The sequence below is a fragment of the Gopherus flavomarginatus genome, chromosome 4 (genome assembly GCF_025201925.1).
Source record: "Gopherus flavomarginatus isolate rGopFla2 chromosome 4, rGopFla2.mat.asm, whole genome shotgun sequence".
NCBI lineage: Eukaryota > Metazoa > Chordata > Testudines > Testudinidae > Gopherus > Gopherus flavomarginatus.
In genome coordinates, this window is record NC_066620.1 from 1,244,344 (window position 1) to 1,266,454 (window position 22,111).

At 49.8% G+C, this 22,111-nt stretch overlaps 1 protein-coding gene across 4 annotated transcripts in view; it reads left to right on the forward strand.

Moving 5' to 3' along the window:
• Window positions 1-22,111, forward strand: part of NINL (ninein like) — a 51,278-nt gene that overhangs the window by 19,181 nt on the left and 9,986 nt on the right. For 2 of the 4 annotated variants that reach the window (XM_050951988.1, XM_050951985.1), the window contains exons 8-17: window positions 3,379-3,546; window positions 4,639-4,775; window positions 4,988-5,128; window positions 6,532-6,706; window positions 9,186-9,296; window positions 10,238-10,327; window positions 13,176-13,308; window positions 17,546-17,611; window positions 18,971-19,080; window positions 20,663-21,009. In XM_050951988.1, coding sequence (XP_050807945.1) covers window positions 3,379-3,546; window positions 4,639-4,775; window positions 4,988-5,128; window positions 6,532-6,706; window positions 9,186-9,296; window positions 10,238-10,327; window positions 13,176-13,308; window positions 17,546-17,611; window positions 18,971-19,080; window positions 20,663-21,009 — 1,478 coding nt within the window. The remainder of the gene's footprint in view (window positions 1-3,378; window positions 3,547-4,638; window positions 4,776-4,987; window positions 5,129-6,531; window positions 6,707-9,185; window positions 9,297-10,237; window positions 10,328-13,175; window positions 13,309-17,545; window positions 17,612-18,970; window positions 19,081-20,662; window positions 21,010-22,111) is intronic. The other 2 variants (XM_050951986.1, XM_050951987.1) reach the window with 2 other exon arrangements.

The window sequence follows — 22,111 nt, forward strand, 5'->3', positions numbered from 1 at the left end:
GGGCAGCCCTTGGCGAGGGTGCATTCTGAGGGTGGGGGCTTTTAGGCCTCTTACGCTCCAGACTCATGTCATGGGGTCTGAATGTAACAGCCTCAGGACTCCTGAGCATCAGGACAGATTGTGTCCAGCCTGATGACGACGGTAAAGGTGGTGCCTGGTACCCTCTCCACTCCCCACCTTTTGTGCACGAACCCGGGCAGAGCACAGTTCCTGCTGTGCAGCCCCACATGTCTAACTAGATCCCTGTCCTGAAGGGCGTGCCCTGAAACACACATGCTGCACAGCGTGGCAGGGCTAGCGCTGGAGTTGGAACGTCGCTCCTGAGTGTCTGGACTCTGTGTGAGTATTAACTGTGCAGTCTGCGTATTTCAATAACGCTGTTCTCCTACCTTTCACATGAGCAGTCTGTGAGCTGAGGGAGCCACATGTCAATTATGGCCTAGTTAAGTCAGTGGGTGGCTGGTACAGTCTCTCTCACACGCACAATCTCGCTTCTCCTCGCACACCCATGGTTTCACTGCTGTGAAAAGAGTCTGGATTTTCAAGTAGTTTGTGCTGTCAAGCTTTGTTCCCAGCTGCTACAGAGGCTGGTCCTGGGCCTATTAATGCAGCTTTTGTTCAGCATGGAAGAGGCTCTTCGCAGTTGGTGGGTTTTGCTGATTGTTCGGCCCTGCAAAGATATCTAAGGGCTAGTCTACACTGGCCGCGGCAGCGCTTTAACGTGGCTTGTATAGTCGAGGCAGGGCGCTGGGAGAGAACTCTCCCAGCACTCGAAAAAACCCCACCTCCACGAGGGGCACAGGTGTTTTTTCCACTTTCCTGAGTGAGAAAGTTGCAGTGCTGTAAAGTGTCAGTGTAGACAAGCCCTAATTCTGCCTTCTGCAGTGGAGGGCAGGGTGGGACGAGGGCATGACTCACTCAGCAGGAATTAGGTGATAAAAGAGAGGTGTCTTGGGGGAAGAGAATCACTCGTCTGTCTCCCATCAGAAGCGCATGGAAACCTTTCCAATCTCCCCGGTGTATCTGACGTGGTCCAAACTTTGCCCCTTACAGAGGAGCAAGTGCTGAGCATGAAGGAAACAGGCTGTTTTGGTTTACGTTCTGCTCCACTTGCTCAAACCCTGCCTCCCCGTCTGTGCTGCTTTTTGAGCAGTGTAGTGTCCTGTTGCCTCCTTGCTGCTGGAGTCCTTTCCTTGCTGCCAGGAATTTGGGCCGCTTTCCCCACTACCTTTGCTCTGCCAGAGCCTTTCCCTGACTCCTGTAGCTCCCCACTGCAGCATGGATGCAGCCTGCATTTCACTGTGGCAGGTAGCTACCCAGACACTACACGGCAGTGCCAATGGTGCATAGTGTAGACACAGCCTACTAGCCTGCGGAGACCCCGGATATGTACTCGAGTTGCTAGGCCATGCTGAAGTCTCTGCCAGTGCATATTTGTGCTGTTGTTACTCACCATATCCCTGCCTGTGCTGCAGTCACATCGTCACTTCCAAGGTAGATACGTGCTGAGAGGCTCATCTAGCTGCCTCCTGTCTGACCGGAGAGAGAAGGGATACCCTACACCACTGGAATGAAGAAATATTTCTCCAATTATAATGTCAGCTTCAGGACTATGGGCTGTCCTGCCCTTGTATTGACTCTCGATATGTCTATAGCGCAATCCAAGATGTGATTGCAGCATCTGTAGACACTACCGCACTAGCCTTGATCTAGCTAATTCGAATAACAATAGCAGTGAAGCCGCGGCAGCGTGGACTAGCTGTTTGCGTACGTAGGCAGGGTGCCTGGCATGGTGTCAGGGCCCATGCTGCAATTCACTGCTGTTTGAACTAGATCAGGTATGTCTCCATGTGCTACAGGCATAAACTCCTGGGGAGAGCATCTCACTAGTGCATGGAAATAGGCTTAGTCAATGTTTTCTTACTATAACAGCAATAAATATTTGACACTTGGTGCTTTTTATTCTCAAGGATCCCCAAGTGCTCACAAAGTAACCATAGCACTAAAATGCAGCTACTTCTAGGGTGAAGACAATCAACTGGCCCACTACATAACAGTGGGGAAGAGTCAAGGAGACCAGAGGAAACCATTACTCTTTCCAAATGGGCCATGAGATCTTTTGGCTGAGGATTTCGCTGGGGATTTCAGGCGACTGTCCGAGGAGTGTGGCACTACTCAACACAGGTGCCAACTTTTGTTGGCGCTGGTGGGTGCTTGTGCTCCCCCTGCCCCAATTCTGCCCCCTCCCTGCCTCTATTGGACCACTCCCCAAATCCCCACCCCGCCCCCACTTCTTCCCCAAGGGTGTTGCGTTCCTCCACCTCCTCCCCCCTCCGTCCCAGGCTTGCCGCGTGAAACAGTTGTTCTGCGGTGCAAGCACTGGGAGGGAGTGGGGAGAAGCAGGACGCAGTGGCCACTCAGGGGAGGAGGCGGAGTGGAGGCAGAGGTGAACTGGGGCAAGGGGCGGGTTGGGGAGCCGCCAGTGGGTGCTTCTCACCCACCAATTTTTCCCCTTGGGTGCTCCAGCCCCGGAGCACCCACGGAGTCGGCACCTGTGCTACTCAACATGAGTAAGGGTATCAGAATCTGGCCCTAAGTGTGCCCTTTTAGCCACGCTTTTTTTAGCTTACCCAAGATGTTCCTGGCTCTGCAGAGATGTCCTGGCTATCAGAATCTGGTCCTTGGAGTAAATTGCACTGAGCTTAATTTGTCTGCCTCACATGTGCAGGGGGCTGGGTTGACCCATCAGGATCTGAACCTAGTTTTGGGGTTGTTTCATCGCTCCCACACTAAACGAGTTCCACTTTATCTAGCGATTGACACTTCCAAAGTGCTCTGGCAAACGGACACAACTGATTCTCCCCGAGACTTTGTGGTGTAGGCTGGTATCGTGATGCTCTGCTACCTCTTGGGAACTGATACACACAGCAAAGGGCCAGTTTCAAAAGTAGCCTTTAATTTTGCAGGGTTGGGTGCCCAGCTTCAGACCCCTCCAGGTTACTTCCAAGAGGTGTGGAGCAGCCCCAGCTCTCCCTGAGTTCAGTGGGACCTGCCGGGCATCCGCAGCGCCAAAAGTCAGGCTCTTGGTGTCCGAAGCTGAGCATTCAGAACTCAGCGAACTCAGAATTGGAGGGCGTTGGTGAGAAGTTGAGCCTAGGTGGTTTGCCCAAGATTCCATATCAATGTCACAGAAGCACCGGGATTGGAACTCGAGGCTTCCTGACTCTGAGCACCTAGATCCTGCTGCTTCTCAGCTCAGAGGGTTTTCATCTTCTCAAGTATTTATTACATGACAGGAGTCTGTTTGCAGGACTGAAGCATGTGTTCTCGATGCCTCAAAATGCCTTGCTTGGCTGACTTATCTCAGTTGATTTCCAGGCTTCCGAGGAGAATGGGCTTAGAATTGCTACTCCGCCGTTACTGTCCAGCTACACGTGTCTGCATCCCTTCTCCTGCATCGACGACGGCAGCGGCTTTGCTAGTCCTGCGCATGTCCTCTCCATCTGGGCCCAGGAAGGAGTTGAAAACTGCAAGGAGATTCTCAAGGTTTTACACGTTACTTTATTGATTGATTTTAGAATTGCTTTTCTGGTGTTACTGTGAGCCTTCTGGCTTCCTGCTTATGGGGAATGGAGGTGGGTGGCAGATGCCAGATTTGCATTGGGGATTTCTATCATCTGTAGCCAAGGGGTAAATATCGGAGTGCCTCCTTATGATGAGCTGCCAGCCTCGGAACCGAGGGGCACTGTCTGTACTCAGGGGCATATACCACTTGTTGAGATGTAATTCCTTGTTCTCGGTCCTATATCACTATCCCTGTCGCACTCCAACAGAGAGGCAAGTTATTCAGCTTGAAACATTACCACAGGAGTCACTGCTATTGGTGTCTCTTGTCTTGTACTTAGATTGTCAGCATCTTGGGACATGGACTGTCGCTTTGTTTTGTGTTTGTACAACACTTGGTGCAAGGGGTCCTGGTCCATGCCCATGGCTTCTAGCCACAAGCACCAGACAAATAATGTAGTAGCAGGAATAAAGATGTGCAAAGCTCTCTTTTCTGTTCCCTTGTCCAGTTGCTCATGATTTGCTGAAATGTGGGCAGACATTGTCCGGTTTTAGGACTGTCTGTTGTGGGCTGTGATCTGTTCTGCATTGCATATTTCTGGTGTTTCCTTTAGCGACCTGACGGTGGTTGGGGTTGTGAACGACAGTGACCTCCTGCTGCTGATCATGTTTTGAATAAACGTCAGCCTTTGTCGGGTTCATGATGTGGAGGCCAGGTCCCGGCGTCTACAGGGCTGGCTTCATGAGCCAGTGATCTAGTGCACAGCAAATGCTACTCAGTAAATGTTCTCTGTCAGACTGCTCTGCGGTATCTGCTGTGTGCACGTAGGAGAGAAAGGGTGGCTCAGTGGTTAGTGTGCTAACCCAGGACTTGAGAGAGCTGATTCCCTTCTATCCTGCAGACTCTGTGTGTGACCCAGAGTAAGTCACTTAGCGTCTCTGCTCCCCATCGGGAAGTGCTATTTCAGGTTGCGAGGTGCTCAGATGCTCCGGTAATGTGGTGGGAAGTGGGCAGTTGTGTACCTGAGAGAGAGAGAGAGAGAACTTCAGGGGGCTGTTCCTGGGTTTTTGCAGAGCCTGGATTTCAGCCTGGAGGAGAAAGTGAGCCTGGTGGAGCTGGCCGTGGCCTTTGACAACGAGCTGATGGTTTTCAAGAGTGGAGTCCAGCATGCAGCCTTTGCTTCCTACAAACACGAGCTGCACTACCTAGAGTAAGGCGGCTGCACTTCCCTGTTCTGCTTGGCGGGAGGTCTCTGTATTAGAGCCGACAAAGGCTCCTCTTTGTTTTGGTCTCGGGCGAGGTGAGACGTGTGCCGGACGTAACTGTATGTGGGCGCTCGTGCGCTCCCCTGTGGGGGTGCTTCTCTCCGGATGCTGGGAAGCCTGTTGTCGTGCTGTCAGCATCATCTGCCTGTCCTTGCAGGGCCCAGGTGGAACAGGTCTCCAGAGAGCGAGACAAGGCAAGGCTGGACTTGGAGAAGGCAGAGAAACGAAACCTGCAGCTCGTTAAGGAAGTGGATGATCATCACGTGGCCATGGAGCACCACCACGAGAGCAAACTCAAGTATGGGAGAGCAACCTGGGTACAATGTCTCCTGTGGATTGCTACACAGACAGCCAGACTCTCTGCTGATGTGAACCGGGTGCAGCTCTGCTGATCCACCCACTTCAGCAGAGCGTTGCCTGTTTACACCAGGTGTGGGTCTGGTGCTCACTGATTTCAGCATTAGCAAGTAACGTGCATGTCTTGCAGTATGCATGGTATGCAGCCCCATTGGGAAGTCTTGCGCTGCCAGTAGGCTACGAAGATTTGAATAAGTTCTTAGCAATGTGACTGATATTGACCAAAAACTCACAGGAGTTTGAGCACTTCCCCTTTATAGACTTTAAGGCCAGAAGGGACAATCATGATCATCTAGTCTGACTTCCTGCATATTGCAGGCCACAAAACCTCACCCATGCGCTCCTGTAATAGACCCATAACCTTTGGCTGAGTTACTGATGCCCTCAATTCATGTTTTAAAGACTTCAAGTTACAGAAATCCACCATTTACTTTAGTTTAAACCTGCAAGTGACCCATGCCCTATGGTGCAGAGGAAGGTGAAAAAAACCCAGGGTCTCTGCCAATGTGACCAGAGGGAAAATTCCTTCCCGACCCCAAATATGGTGATCAGTGACCCTGAGCAGGTGGCTGAGACCCAGCAGCCAGACACCTTTGGTATATGAAGGGAAATGTAGGTATATTAACTCCTGTACCAGAGTGAGTTCCCTGTCTGAGGAGGAGCAGAAGTGATGCTCTAATAACGCTTTAATTGTTTGTTTGGTTTTTTTTAAACTTGAAAATAAAATTCGACTTATTTTCTCATTGTCCATGTAGCTAGCCATTTTCTTCCTGTCCTGTTTTTTTATTTATATTTGTGTGTGTGTGTGTGTGTGTGTGTGTGTGTGTGTGTGTGTACACACCACACTCCCCACACACCCTGCCCAGAGCTCTCTCTCTCGTATTTCGGAGATGGTTATTCATGGATGAGAGCAGGGGGAAGTGGCCATTTGAGATACAAGATGCGGGTTTGGAGAAGGGGCTGGTCTAGGGCTCAGGGATCAGTTCCCAGCTCTGCCCCACACTCCGTGTGCCCTGGGATGATTCTCTGTTTCAGAAGAGACGCTTTAGTCCAACCCAAGTTATTGGGTTCAGTGTCAGGTAACTGAGTGAGGGTCTCTGGCCTGTGCACTACAGGACGTCAGACTAGATGACCTAATTGTCCCTTCTGGCCTTAAAATCTATGACTGTGCTGAGGGTGGGACTTGCCACAGCACCTGTGTGACTTGGGAGCATGAGTACATTGAAAGCCTGAGAGAATTATGCTCCCATGTCACGTAAGAGCCTTTGAAAAATCTCCGTGTTCAGTCCCTTGGCCATGGTGGCTTTCTTCTGGACACTGAGCAGTGACGCTTGTCTCTTGCAGAGATATGGAGCAAGACTATCAAGGGAAGCTGAGCATTATTAAATCTGACGTGGAGACAGACAGAGCACTGCTCTTGCAACAAGTGACCGATCAGCATACCAAACTGGAGGTGGACATAAAACTCCTCCAAGGCGAAAAGACCAGCCTGAGGGAGAAGCTGACGTTAGCAGTACAGGTGAAGCAATCGCCCTGGGGATCCTGCCGCTGCAAGGGGGTGCCAGATGGGCAGCCTGTGCTGTTCCTGCTGGATTAGTCGGAGAGGCCAGGAGCCAGTCTAACATGGAAAACCCTCCAGTCTGAGCTCAGTCTTTTTGCTGGCGCTTGGGGAACTGTAACCTTGTTGAATAGGACAGGGGAGGTAGAAACGCACACACAGCAACAAGCTCATATCACCTAGAAACAAACCCCTCCCCCTGAAACAGAACACTGCACGCACACACCTCCCTCCTGGGGAGAGAACGAGATGGGTGAGCCACACGTGACAGACATTCTCCATGTATAAGAACCCATAGAGAACAGACTAGGGTTTAAAAGCAGAAAATCATGTGGGTTTTCTTCTTCACATCTCTGAGCAGGGCCTTACACTAGGCCTGCCCTCCCCTGAAAACCATTACTGGAAGGTTATAGAACAGAAACACCCTATGGATTCTCCCATACAGTTAGCAGCTCTTTCCAAAGGACAAGCGACCACCACACCATGTGGCTGTGCTCGGCCATGCTGACACGGCCATGTTTTGTAGGCAAACTGGCTAGCTGCATTATGGATTGATATAGCTGAGATTTGATGGGGAGTGCATCCGGAAAGAAATCCCCTCACCTGGCCCCACAGAAATGCCAGAAAAATTCCCATGGAACAGAAATTCCGACTTCCGAACAGTTCTCGTGGCGAGTGAACTTTCAGGGGGCTAGGTCCTTTGCGGGCTGCTGTGTCGGAAGGGTTGAGGGAAAACTGGGCTTTATAATGAAGGCTACGTTTTAGTCATGGGTATTTTTAGTAAAAGTCATGGACAGGCCACGGGCTGTAAACAAAAATTCACGGGCCCGTGACCTGTCCATGACTTTTACTAAAAATACCTGCCCTGACTGAAATGTGGGCAGGGAGGTTCGGGGGGCGGGGGCGGTCTGGGGGTGCCGTGGGTGCTGATGGAGGTGGCCAGGGACCCCTGCTGGTGCTGGCTGGGGGGGCACAGTGTGCAGCCCTGGACCCCCCCGGTGCTGGGGGCAAGGGAGACCAGGCCGTGGCATGTGGGCAGCATGTGGTGTGGAGACCCCCCACCCCTCTGCTGTCCAGGAGCTGCAGGGAGGCCATGGCAGTGGGAGCCGGGGAGCCCCCCCACCCCAAAGTAAGTGCCCCCCTATACTCCCCAACCCCCTGCCCCTAGCTCTAAGTCCCCTCCCACACACTCAAACTGCTGCTGCTGGCCCAGGGGCTGCCTGGCTCGGGCAGCCCCTGGGCCAGCACCAAACACCTCAGAAATCGCAGAGGTCACGGAATCTGTGACCTCCGTGACAGACTCGCAGCCTTATTTATAACAGGGTGCTGGCTTCAGCCTTAATTCTGCACTGGGTGCCCCCGTTCTGCAATACAGACCACAACTGTTGCTGATCATGACGTTCCGACTCTGATAGACGATGTTTAACATTCTCATCACCCTCCTGCTTGTCGTGCATTTGGTGAAGAGACCCAGCTTTATTTAACAGTTGTCAGGCATCATGGGTGGCCTTCGCCTTTCTGCGCCAGTGTCACTCTGGTTTGCTATAGAGATTTGTGCTGCTCTTTCTTAGACCCCGATCCTGCAAGCTGCTATGCACGTGCATGGACTGTGCTTCACTGAAGTCACTGGGGCAGGTCTCCGGTGCAGGGGTCTGCCCGTGTGGGACAACTTGCAAAATCTGGGCATAACGTCTTGTACACCTTTAACAACATCCTTTTAGCAGCAGAGCCACTTAAAGCGGTCCAGTGCCCTTGCTTGGGCGCAGTCATACTGTGATAAGCCCCTAACAGCAGTGTCCACATTAGGGGGCTGCACTGCTTTAACTATTTCTGTCTAAACAGAGAATGACTAAAGTGGCACAAAGTCTGTGTGTTGACCAGGCCTCTGCGCTATGTGCAGAATCAGTAACTACGGGTTACGGACTCTTTCAGAGAACGCCCTCATTGCTGTCGTATTCTAGTGACTGTCACTGGTGGTTCGTTCTCTCCTCCTCTCTCCAGGGGAGAATTGTGTCGGGCCTGCTGGGGCTGGTCCCTGCTCTGGGGAGGAGGGAGAGAACCAGCGTGTCCTGTCTGAGGCTACACTGTGAACTAGGGCTGTGTCTCCCCTCTCCCTAAGCTGATGCACGCATCAATAGCTGAATAGCTGCGATAGCATTGGTAGGGAGACGCAGTGGAGCCACCCCACATGCAAACCCACCTGAAACCACTCCCTGTGCCAGTGCTATTTCTATTTACAGGCGCTCGATGGAGCTAGCACACGAGCAGGGAATGCCTGGCTCATAGGGCAGAAACTGCCTCCTCCCTAAATGTGAGCGCCGCTGGAGTAAGCTGTACTGTCAGTTAAAGGTGTCCCACAAGGAAGGTGCACGGCGCAAGCATCCTCTAAACACCAGAATACCGGGCATTAAACAAAGCTCCCTTTCGTCCCTATTTAAAGGAAAACAGGAGGTTACAGAGTGAGGTTACGGAAGTAGTTGAAAAGCTGTCGGAGTCTGAGAAACAAGTGTCAAAGCTGCAGAAGGAGCTGGACTTCATGTTGAAAGACAAGGTAACATTCACTTCTTCAAACGTAGCTTTTTCTAGAGCTGGTCAAAAAATGCCTATTGTTTGGGGGGGAAATTCAGAAAATGTTTCCTTTGTCCAGAACCTTCCTCACCCACCTCACCAAAATGTTCACTTTTTTGTCATGAAAAACTGAAATTTTTGGCTTTCAAAAATGTTCTTGGTTTGTTTTTTTTTCTCTTTTAAATGGAGTTTTCAGAAAGGCAAAACTTTATACAGATATTCTTTTTTTGTCCAAAAACCAGAAAATTTCTACCAAACTGAAGCCTTCTGGTGGAAAATTTTAATTTTGGTCACAAAAATAATTTGAGCTCTAACCTTTCCCTCTGTCATTGAGATTGATACAGTAAGGTGGGCAGGGCTTGAAAAATGGACCCGAGGCCTATTAGGCGATGTGAAAATGTCTGTCAAACCATACCCCCTGCAGCATAATGCTGTGCCCTGAGTCATGACCTGTTTGTGTTTTTTATATTTTCTTTCCTATCTCAGATCATGGTGGATCTTTCCCTTTCATGTTTTCGGCCTGTCTCCTCTTTCCTTGCTCTCCCTGCACCCAGGGCTCAGAAACCCTACCCAGGCGCCTGGGAGACAGACAACTAAACCCAGTAGCCAAAGGCTGATACAAAATATGTACTCCCCAGCATCCTGTGGAAATGGTCCAGTGACCAGTCAACCACCCTAGCTGGGCTTCTGCTGTTGGTGGGAGCTGCTGGCTGCTCCACTTTCTCAAAAATCAGGTCACTCTGGGCCTGGTCACTGAAGTTCCTGGGAATCTTTCCATCGACTCTGCAGAGGCTCTTATGTAGCTGCCTAAATATTGACTTTTAGGAGCTTACCTTTAGGCCGTGTAGCATGGTCAGAGGGGTGTTAATTCCTTCTTTTCCCATGTGTAATGCATTTCTGGGGCGCTCTCTCTCCGTGTTGTAGCTGGGCATGGTGGATCCGCACAGCACAGAGCTGCTCCATCAGGAAGAACGCTTTGCAGAGATCATAACAGAATACGAGCTGCAGAGTCGGGTATGTACAGGCTGCTTTGTTCAAGAAGGCTGTTATGATGACAGCGTGCTCCTTCCCCGGTCTGGTGAAATGCCCCATGCTCTCCACATCCTTGGTAGGGCCGGGGGTGTTGTGACAGAGCAGTCCTGGTTTGGAGGTGGTGGAATTGACATGCAGGCTCTGCCCCGTCTTGACAGAACCCAGTTGGGGAATATTTTGCAGGGCTCCCACACTAGCCCAACTGGGTGACTCGCACTTTGTGGCAGTTCAACACAAGGGTCTTTCAGCCCTCTCTGTTCTGGGTGCATTTTGGGGTGCTTGGGATCATCAGCCCCACCCCAAATTTTAAATCCTCTTCTTTCCAGGCTCCCCTGCTCAAGCTGTGGCTTCTGTTCCCTAGTTCAGTACTGCAACTACATGGGGGGGAGGGGTTTAACATTTTCAGAAGCACCTACGCTCCATTTCCAGCATAGACGGTGGTACGCAGGAGCCTACGTCTCGCTGGAAGTCAGTGGCACTCGGGCGCTGACCTCACTGAAATGTATTTGAAAACTTCCCCCGTGATCTCAGCCACGTCCTGGTCACTAGAGAGTGCAAATGAGTATTGGAGCACACCCCCTTCGCAAGGCAAAGGGAGCGGCTCTGCACAGCCCTGAGCTACGAGCACTGAGGCTTCGGAATAGCATCTGGCGTCCCGGGTGGCAGCACGTTCTGTGGTCTGCAGAACCCTGGACTAGCCCCTACATTTTACTTGATCCCACTGTAGGGTAAAGCTGATAAAACCCGAATGGAGCAAAAACTTGAGGGTAGGTTTTTATAAAACGCCCCCAGTGTCACTAATGATTTCCCGAGAATGGCTGGCGTGCCCTAAAGATCCCTCAGGCTAGCTGCAAGCTCATCAGATACCATGGTGATGGGCATGATAGACAAACCTAGGTGCATGGTTAAATTGATCCCTGGGAGCACAGGTTTTCCGAGGGGTGTCTTTTGTGTTTCAAGAAACATAACTTTGTTCGAAGCCTTTAAAAAAAAAAAAAAAAAGAAACAAGAATCTATTGAGAAGTATCTGCTGTGTATGCCAGAATTTCATTCCTTTCTTTGTTTGCTGGGCATCTTAAGGGGCTTGCTGTAGCAAGGCAATGTGCCCTGGTGCATAGAGCACAGGGCTGGTACTCAGACCTGAGTTCTGTCCCCAGCTCTGCCATTGGCCTGCTGGGTGACCTTGGGCAAGTCATTTTGTCTCCCTGTGCCTTGGTTTCCCCAAATGGGGACCGTGCTCCTGACCTCCTTTGTGAAGAATGTGCTATGAGAGTTACTGGTGAAAAGCAGTAGACCGGAGTTAGGTGCTATTATTGTATTAGATCGAGAGTTTGTTTCTCCTCCTCGGGGTCTAGAGTGAGTCCTTGCTCAAAGCCCTTTGTGTGGGGCAGTCCCCAAGGGGAGCTAGAGAGAGTGACGATTCCAGCCCAGGCAGCCCCTCGCTCCCCAGGGAGTGACTTCCTGCAGCCCTCTCCTCCATGCAGTGCAATTCCCCTGCCTCGTGCGGAATGCCCACTGGAACAGCAGAGTGCTGCGCTCCCCTTAGTTTGGGCTGGGTCCTGGGGCCACCATCTAGCCCCCTTTGTAAACTGAGCAGTGGCTGTAGAAATCCAGGGGCTGTTCTTATAGACCATCAAATGATGTCACCTCCCCACTGCCGGTGCAACTGTTACTGTTCCGTGTAATTGTTGTTAGACAGGATGTTATCAGCTCACCTCTTCCTGTTTTTCTTTTCCCAAATCTCACAAACCCCCAACTCCCCCCAATTCGGTGCTAGCGGGTGAAGGTGAGCACTCCTACCTTGTGCATGCGTGATTCAGACATTCATGTTGTGACTTTCACCTCCTGCATGGTCTCTTGGCACGGCCTGAAATCTTGGGTGTTTACAAGCATCGTTCTCTCAAATGCTTGAGCTTACGTTGTTAACTGACTCATATATTTTGTATAGCGTGACTCAGTCTTTGTAACTGGTTTTCTCTGTGCGCACTTTGAACGTGCCAGACGTCTGTACTTCATGTAGACGTGTCACCAGTTTTCCTGTTCCAAAATGCTAACTGTGTATATTGCAGTGTTTGATGTAGCCGTGTTGGTCCCAGGATATTAGAGAGACAAGGTGGGGGAGGTAATACCTTGTATTGGACCAATTTCTGTTGGTCAGAGAGACGAGCTTGTACAGAGCTGTTCTTCAGTAGACTGTTGTCTAAACAACCTTGGTGGTACCACCTAGTACAAGGCACAAGTCAGTTTTAAGCAGGCGCTTACACCCATCCCTGTTGAGCAAAGCATTTACACATGGGCTTAAGTCCCACTGACGTTACAATAGAAGGTAAGCGGGTACTTAATTTGTTCTGAGTGTGACTTCCATGCACTGCAACAGGAGAGAGGCTCTGTTTTCACTGCAGAGTCAGCTTGAGCTAGCGACACTCAAGTTACTCCTCTAGAGTTGTTCTAATTCTGTCAAGAGCCAGCCATCGTGTGAAATAACACACACGGGTTCTGCACTTGCTTGTGTGAACTTGGAACGGGGTGCAAGATTCCTGCATCTGGATTGACTGTCACCTGCCTGATTGACAGACGAAGGAGGTTTGCCCATTGGTCCATACTGGTGTCTCCATATTACAGAGATCAATTAATGATATGACGTACGCATGTGTGCACCCACCTCCTGTTCCAGGCTGGCTGACCCAGGGCCTGACTGCGGGAGTGGGAGAACACCCACCATTTCCACACTCCCCACCCCAGTAGCTGTGGGCACTTGGCACTTCTAGAGCAATGCTGTGGCTGATCTGTGTCAGTGAGGTTTAAATGAGATCTGCTGTGTGCCTTGCAGGAATTACGGGATAAAAACGATGAGCTACAGATTGAGCTAGAAAAGCTGCGTTCCCAACTGCAGGAGAGCCAGTACCGCAGGACTTGGCGTAAAATGAAGGAGAATAAGCCGGGAGGAAGACTGCTGCCTGCTGGTAACATTGCTGAATAGCTTGAGGGGATGGGACACACTATCGTACGTAAACTCTGCTCAGACAGCAAAGGGTCCATGAAGATCAGCGTTACGCTGAAATTGCCCCTTAGTTCAGCATGTTACACTTGAACCTTGCAACACATGTGGCATATAAAATCGCTCTGTTTCCTGGCTCTATGGCTGACTATCAGATAAGCTACAGTGTTCCCACTAGAACAAGCTGAGGTCAAGGGGGAGATTGAGATTTACAGGGTTGACCGGGAGACTCCATTGAAACAATCGGGAGTTGTGTGGCTAAATCCCTCTGTTGGCTTTGAAAACCTCAGCTGTACGCCATTTCTCTGACTGTCAAAGCACAAGCCAGGCTCATGGGGCTGCTTCCACAAGCACTTTGCACAGAGACCTGCAGGTTCAGATGATGCTGTGCTGGAGGATCAGGCACGTAGCTAGTGAAAGTTTACTTACAGGGATATAATACTTCAAGGTATGTCTGTACTGCAGTCACAGGGCTGCAATCACAGTGACTGTGGCACTCAAGTAGACATACCCAAGCGAGCTAGTTCAGGTCTGAAGCTTGCTGTGGCTTCACTGCTCTGGTAGCACCACTAGCTGAACTGATGCTAGCTCCAGGATGTCTGTGCGAGCTGCAGTCACCCCCTGCGCTGGCCACACAGACACAGCCTCTGGCTGCAATGCAGTGGGAGATGGACCATTCCAGGTAGGATTGTACACTGGGTTTTTTTGCTGTGCAGCGAGTTTGGCAGATTGGACTAAAATTCCTTCAGAAATTTGTTTTTAAAAATAAGCTCTTTTCTAAATGAAATGATGCATTTCACTGAATGCCTCCTTTCCCGTCCCCTCCCCCACTGCGCCAAAGTTACTCAAACGCATTAGACCACGTGGTGAATGGGGGAATCTTGCCAGCTAGCGCTGGACGCATGGAGTGACTCCAGGGGAGCATTCAGCCTTAAGTGTTTGGCTAGCCTGGCCTCGAGCACCTTTGGTGAGTTAGTTCATGGTCTGATGGACCTCGTTGTCAGAGGAGTGTCTCTTGTCCAGAAAGGCTGGAACTAGGGGTGATGAGGGGCCTGCCGCACCCCCTGGCTGGAAGTAGTTTCCATCATATCCAGGTTTTACAGTTTGGTTCAATGGCTCTCAGCACCCCCACTATACACATTGTTTCCAGCCCCCTGCTTTTGTCTTTAATCCTCGTTAGTTTCAGGGTTTGGGGGCTTCAGCTAAGCCCCGTATTTACTTGTGTGAAAACAGATCAGATGCTGTTAATCTTAGTTTGTTTCTAAGGTTAAGAGCTGCCAAATCTGGGATGAGTGGGGAACGTGGAGTCTAATCTCTGTGGCAGTGCTCAGCATGGCGGAGATGCTGATAGCAGAGTGTTAGAAACCCCTAACAGCGGTCTCCGTTCTGAGGTCAGACCCGTTCTGTGGAGAAGGGCGAATCCCAAGTATGGTCCAGGGGCTAAGCTATGAGGCTGGGCCATGGCAGGACTCCCATGTCATCGGGAGCTCTGTACTGAGAGCCAGTGGCACGTGTGGCCCTTAGGGAGTACCTGGAGCTTTCTGTCACGGATGACTTGGGTGATACCTGATTGTCACGCCCAGCACCACCCAAGGGAAGAGATCCTTACTTCAGGCCGGGGTTGTTTCTGCCCCTTGAATCTCTTCTTCCCTTCTCCATGTCTGTCCTTCTTGTCTGTGTGTGTCTCCATGTTTCTCCCTTGGCATTTTCTTCCCTGCATTGAGTCCCTATGTGCACTCCCACCCAATCCCCTTGTGACATTACCCAGAGTGCAATCTGAACAGCTGTGTCCCCTCAATTCTCCAGCCTGGGGCGCCTTTTTACACTGCTTTGCTGGGAGAGCAGCCACTCCTGGCCTGCTCGCACCCAGACTCCAGCGTGTACGTTACTCCCAGCCGAATTACATCAGTGCTCCGGCCAGCCACTCATGAATTACATTACAGGGCAACACCAGCAAACTCCCAGTCTCAGACTTTGCCCCAGAAATGTGTGTCTTGTATTGCCCTTCTCTCTACTGGACAACACCAGCTGATGGAAAGTCCGTCATTTTATTAATAAAAAATGATATGCACCAGCCCTGTTACCTCAAATGAAGTGTCTCAAACACTTCAGTCCAAACACAAAACAAGTTTATTAACTACAGAAGATTAAATTTTAAGTGATTACAAGTAATGAGGCATAAAATTCAGAATTGGTTACAAAGAAATAAAAGGTAAAACACAAACTAACACCTAACTTAACGTGTTAAATGGTTTCAAAGCAAAAGTCTCTCTCGGCATATGTTCTAGCAGTCTGACTGGCTGAATTCCTTTCTGCCAGGATCCCTCCCCAGTCCAGTGCTGCTTCCTTTGTCTTTCAAGTGCTGTCGATGCTGTGAGTAGAGATGAAAGGAGAGGTGATTTGGGGCAGGGCCACCCATAGCGGGGGGGCAAGTGGGGCAATTTGCCTGGGCTCCGCAGGGGCCCCCACGAGAATGGCTGAAGCTCCCACCCCGGCCCTGGGCCAAGCGGAGGGAGCTCAGGCCCTGCTGGAGCTCGCAGCGCCACCCCCTTACCATGCGGCTCTGAGCGGGGAGGAGTTCAGGCCCCGCCGGAGCCACGCTGCAGCTGTTCAGGGACGCTCCTGGATGCGGCGCACTGAGATTCCAATCCAAATAAAAGTTTTGACAGAAAATATTTGTCCAACCCTTTTAATGAACTTTTAGCATTAGCTGATGCTGAAAACCAGTGATACTTTGTAAAGAAGTTTTCTCAAAATTGGGTTTGTGCTGAGATGCGAAAGGTTTATTTTTCCCAGGGCTGCCCGTGGGGGGTGGGGGTGGGGAGAGCAGGTGGGGCAATTTGTCCTGGGCCCTGCAGGGGCCCCCACGAGAATATAGTATTGTATAGTATTGCAATTTTTTTTTTATTTTTTATGGAAGGGGCCCCAGAAATTGCTTTGCCCCAGGCCCCCTGAATCCTCTGGGCGGCCCTGATTTGGGGTTTCTGTTCCCCGTACTTTTTCCTCTTCTTTGAGAATCATCTCCAGCTGGAGTTCAGGAGTCAGAAAGTCTGTGGGAACCTCCAGCTGTTTCTTTGCCAAGATGTAAATTTCTCACTCTCACCCTTTTTCCTGCCAAAGCATGGCCACTTAACCAGATGATGGTCCATTTGATTTCACTGACACCTGGCTAAGGCATCAGTTTGCCTTTTGTCTATGAGGAACTGGTTTCTGGCTGCTTCCCCAGGTTTGGAATACATCTTAATAACATGAGACAGTAGAATCTTATAACTTTGCATACAATGTTGCCACACATATTTGACCAGGACAACAATGATCAGGAAGTCATGAATTTTCAAATGATACCTTACAAGGCATGGTTTGAACAAAATTTATCATACCCTTGAAAAAGAGGTGAATATAGGGTATAACCTGTAACATCCTGCCACTAAGACAACGAGCAATTAAATAGTTAATAATGACATTTTAAATGTCACCACTGGCCTTTAGAACTGACACCTTGGTGAGATTTAATAGGGAGCTGAGGAAGTCACACCTCATGGCCATGGTTTCAGGCTGCATGCAGACTCAGGCAGATGGTGCTGCCTTGGTTGTATCTGGAGCATTTTTTCGGCAACCAAGCAGGCTGGAGACTCTTTGGTTAACAACAGCTAGGATTCCGCGTGATCTGGATGCACCAAGTCGGCCATGTAAATCCATCTAGTAGGTTGGATGTTGGACTTTTCAGCTCTCGAGGCATGTACAGGCACCACTTGTATGTCTTCCTTTTGTTACACTGAGTCATCAGGAAAAATAACAAGGAATCCTCGTGGCACCTTAGAGACTAACACATTTATTTGGGTATAAGCTTTCGTGGGCTAATACCCATGTCATCAGATGCATGGAGTGAAAAATACAGTAAGAAGAATATATATTATAGCACATGAAAAGATGGGAGTTGCCTTACCAAGTAGAGGGTGGTCAGTGCTAATGAGCCAATTCAATTAAGGTGGAAGGGCCTGCTCTCAACAGTTGACAAGAAGGGGTGAATACCAAGGGAGGGGAAGTTACTTTTGTAGTGTTAACGAGGCCAATGCAGTCTAGGCAGCCCATTTCCAGCAGCTGACAAGAAGGTGTGAGTATCAGCAGAGAGAAAATTGCTTTTTGTAGTGAGTCATCAGAGACGCTTAATAACTCTGTTCTTTCTTCCCCTTGCTTTTAAGATGAGACCCAGAGAGGAGATCGGTCCCTTTTGGCGAGCCGGCAGCTATCTGCTGCAGGCAAAGCCGGTAAGGAGAGCAGTCAGCAGCTGTTTGTGCACATACGCACACGTGGGTTTCTCTAAAGAAGGTTGTGATCATGCCTGGTGTTTACATGGAGTGTAAACCCATTGAACTGGTGCCATGTTCTGCACCTACGTGTTCAAATGGAACTCTCTCCTTAAATAATGTCTGCAGCATTCCCAAGGAAACCGGTGCACTCTGAGCTTGGGAGTGGCTTGCATTGTTAGGTGGTCATTTTTTCTGGAGCCAATTGCCCTGGTTCAGTCTCGCTTCTCCTTGGAAAAGAGACGGGCCGGGGTGGGAGTGGGGGAGGAATTTGGGAAGATGTAGAAGCCGCCATTCATGGTGCTAACTCCCCATAAGTCTGGCTATGGACTAGTGGTTTGACAGCATCCCCTGCAACCTCCGTGGCCTTTGGTTGCTGCTTTTGTGGCATACCTGGGCAGTTCTTCGGAGACTGCTCCTGCTGGAGATTCCCCTGATCTAGAGCTTTCGGGCTACTCCACATGCAGGTAGGCGGATCCTACTGGGTCACATTGTACTGCAGCAGCAGGACCGTCCCTGACACCGCCATTATTTCTTCATCCACCACTGATGCTGCATTAGGTGGGTCCATTCTCTTGTAGCAGGGGAGCCATGGCAGCCCCTTGGGGGGACAAGAAGTAGAGAGTTTATACTTGGGCTGATCAGCGGCTCTCTCCAAAGCTGTCTCCATCACAGCTCCTCGTTCACACGCAGGACAAGCTGTGTATCTAGTTCTTTGTTCTTCCGGGAGTTGTGGGCTGTCAGGTGTTTTGAGCACAGCATGTGACTGAGGATTCTGCTTTGTTGAGCACCCACTAACCCACCACTTTGAAGTTAACATTCGATTTACTATGCATATGCAGGTAACCTAGTTAAACTGATTTTCATAACGGAAATGCCAGTCATTCATTATAATAGGGATAGATAAACTGAAGACTAATAATAGTTTCCTGCAGTGTCTGACATCTTTGATCTTAAGTTTAACTGAACAGTGTCGCATACGTAATGTAAGGCAATTAAGACATGAAAAGGATTTAGCATCTAGAAGCTAATTTGGTTACGTTGGTAAACTTCTAACAGGACTCGGGGTAGGCAGACAAACACATTTAGCATCTACCCTTGATTTCTGTTACTAAAAAGGAATGGGTTAGTGATGCTCGTCAGTACATCTTTTTGATATTCACACACAAGTGAGTTGTTCTGCTTACAGTTGCAGTGCTCCTTGTTAAGCTGTTATGGGTCTGATGCCGGTTGGCTGGTTTGCCAGTGTAATCGTGGGGTGCAGAGCAATCTTCCGTTCTGCACTGGTGGGACTCTTTCAAAGAGCTGTTTTCTTTTCAGGCGTCCTTTTTGTAGAAGCAGGTGCCTGTGCAGTGAGTATAGAAACGGAGCTCATGACAGAGCAGCTGAAAGAGCAACTTCAGGACCTGAAAATACAACTGGAAACCAAGGTGATGAGGGAAGAGGGGCTCTGGGGAACTTACAAATGCTGTGGGAGAGCAGTGTCGATATTTCCTATTTCCTGTCTGCATTCGGGTGACTCAGTGCCCTTCAACTTTGCACCACAGCTCTCCTAGAGGGAACGGAGCTCTTGGTTCATGTGTGGTTAAGGTGGGGGAACTGGGGAGTACAGCCTCAGCCCTGTTGTTCCCTGGGGTCCCTGTGTTATAGGAAGGTGGGGCCGGAGAGATGGGGCTTCATATGCCCAGACTCTGTGTGCACTGTGCTGCTCCTGCATCTGTGCTTGTCCTCTCAGATCTGGGCCATGATGGTTCTCTAGGGAGTGCTGTCTCTGTTTGTGATGGTACCAGGGAGTAGTCCGTGTGCCTTCCCGCACACATCCCAGGGGTATGCAGGAAGGGCAGCACACTACATGGACGTCTTGGCTGACAGCAGGAGTCAAAGCCACAGCTGGCTGTGTGGCTTAGGAAAGACTTGTAAAGGATTTTGTTCATTTGCAAGGGCATGTTCTGTTGCACCAGCCAGCCCAGAGGAAATGCCTGCAGATTGGACATGCTTTATCCAAGAGACGGTAACAAACACAGCTCCTTGTTTCTTTCCTCTGGGATTTAAGAGGGATTCCAGGCATGGTTCTTGCACTCTGCGAGAGTTTTAGATTCTCTGCCCTGTGTCACGTCCCTAGTCCTACTCGCTGTAAAAGAGGGATTGGTTCCCATGCAGTTGGAAGGAGAAGTAGCAAAAGAATTCTGCGAATCCCTCCATGCTTGCCAGAGTCACGGCTCCAATTCACAGCTATTCAGACTCTATTGGACTCATTTTCAGTGTTTCCAACGGGATCATTGTCTTGTGGGCTCCTGCTGGGCCTGTTGAGCTGCTGAAGAAGGCACACACAAGATATAGTGCTGTCCTAATCTTGGGGAGTCCTGGTGGTAAATAAGAACAAGATTTTTCAAAGCAATTTAGGGAGACTTGGATGCCCGATTTCTATTGATGCTCATGGGAGCTGTGAGTCCAAATTCCTTGGGCAGCTTTGTAAATCAGCCTTGGTGTCTTGTCTCAGATCAGGTGTATTTCACTGACCTCGGTGGGCTTTGGGGTCAGGCCCATAGTGAGCAATAAGGAAGGTCGTGCTTGGCTCCTGTGTGGATGCTCATGGGGTGGAAGGTGCTCGGTTCCTTCCTACCCATGTGCCTCCACGGAGGGGCAGGCACATGCTTCACTGGTTGTGAAGATGTCAGAATTGTTCTAAAAGCAAGAATACAGCTCTGCTTTCATTGTAACCCCCAAAAATGTTCAACTGAAATAATAAATCCTATTGCCTTATGTCATCCACTAGCTTTAATAGAAACACTGCAGGATTCCTCCAGGAGAGATTTTAAAATCAGAAGGGGCCATTGTGGATCATATAATCTGACCTCCTGGATATCGCAGGCAATGATTAGAATGTTTTAACCTAGGCTAAAGGAAGCCAGAGATCAGGCTGTGATGCTATCAATGTAACGTTCCTAGCAGAGTGCAGGAAAGTGTGTTCAGCACTGCCTCGCTGACCCAGAACTATTCTTCCTCTTGCAGGTAAATTACTATGAGAGGGAAATTGAGTTAATGAAAAGGAACTTTGAGAAGGAAAGGAAGGACATTGAGCAAGGCTTTAAGATGGAGATCAGCGAGTTAGAAGAGCAGAAAGGTGACCTGGAAGAGCTCAAAGTGAAATACCAAGAGGTAATTGGTGGCTTGAAAGACCAGCTCCAGAAATCCACTCCCAGTCAGGAGCTTGAGAAGAGGTTTGAGAAGGAGAGGTCAGAAATGGAACAATACTATGCCAAAGAGATTTGCAACCTGGGACAGCGGCTGGCTCAGGAAAGAGACCAGCTGGAAGAAGAAATGAAGATGCAGCACAAGAACGAGCTACAGTTAACGAGGTCTGACACCCTTTTCTCTCTGGAGTGCAAGTGCATAATCATACAAGAGATTGGGAATGGAGACTAGCTCAGTTCTGCTCTCCTCTGTTCAGGCTCTTGTAGTAGAGCACGTTTATGGGATTGCAAGAGGTGGGGCATTATGCATTTGGCTTGGAGAGGTTTCAGAATTTTGCAAGCAAGTCAGGACAGTGTAGCAGTCTGTGGATCTAGTTTAAAGTGAGAAGTCTGTGCTTACCTTATGTGAGCATGTCAATGTCTAGGCTCTCGCAAGGTTTCCCTGACACTGATGGTTCTTCCTGATGAACGCAGAATGTCTAGTATGTCCAGATGCGGAGGGACATGAACGAGTTCAGCTCTCACCAGCATCTTCATTCTTGCTGCTTCAGCAAACCTGCCTGCCCTTAGACTGATCTACAGGCAGCAAAAGTGGGTTTCATTTCTCTTAATTGGCCAACCAAGGAATTGAGGGGTGTGTAGAAGAGAAAAGTAAGGGCTTTGTTCCACAATTTGGTCTCCTACCTGCCCCCAACCAGGCTGCTGTTCATTAGCTGTCAATTTCTTTTGCACAACAGCTTATTCTTTGCACGTACATGTAACACTGTGTGTGGGTGGGTGGGAGACTCTCATGCTTCTTAAATGGAATCAATTGTAAAAAATCCAGGAGCCATTGTCTGCCCCGGGCTGGTTCATCTGTCCTGTCCTCTCCCGTCACTCCCCACCTCTATCCCAGGCTTTGCTCATACCTCTTGCTCTGCTGGTCCCTTTGTCTTCCCACATTCTGCACGGCTCCTTGTCTGGAATAGACTCCAGGTTCAGGAGTGGGGCGTCTGCAGGATTTGGTGTAAAAAAACAGACCAGCAAAGCCTGAGTTGGGCAACTGGTGGTGAAGGATGGTCTGGGATTAAAGAGTGTGAGTGGCACCTACTCTCATGCCTGGCTTGGGTGAGCGTAGGTAGGTCGCTTCGAACTCCCTGTGTTGTGATCTCCCCAAATGGCGACTGTTTAATATTTGCATTATAATAAAGTAGTCATGGCAAGCTGGTCAATTGACCAGTCAAATAATTTCAATTGACCACCTACTATTTGAGCCCACTCAAGTATT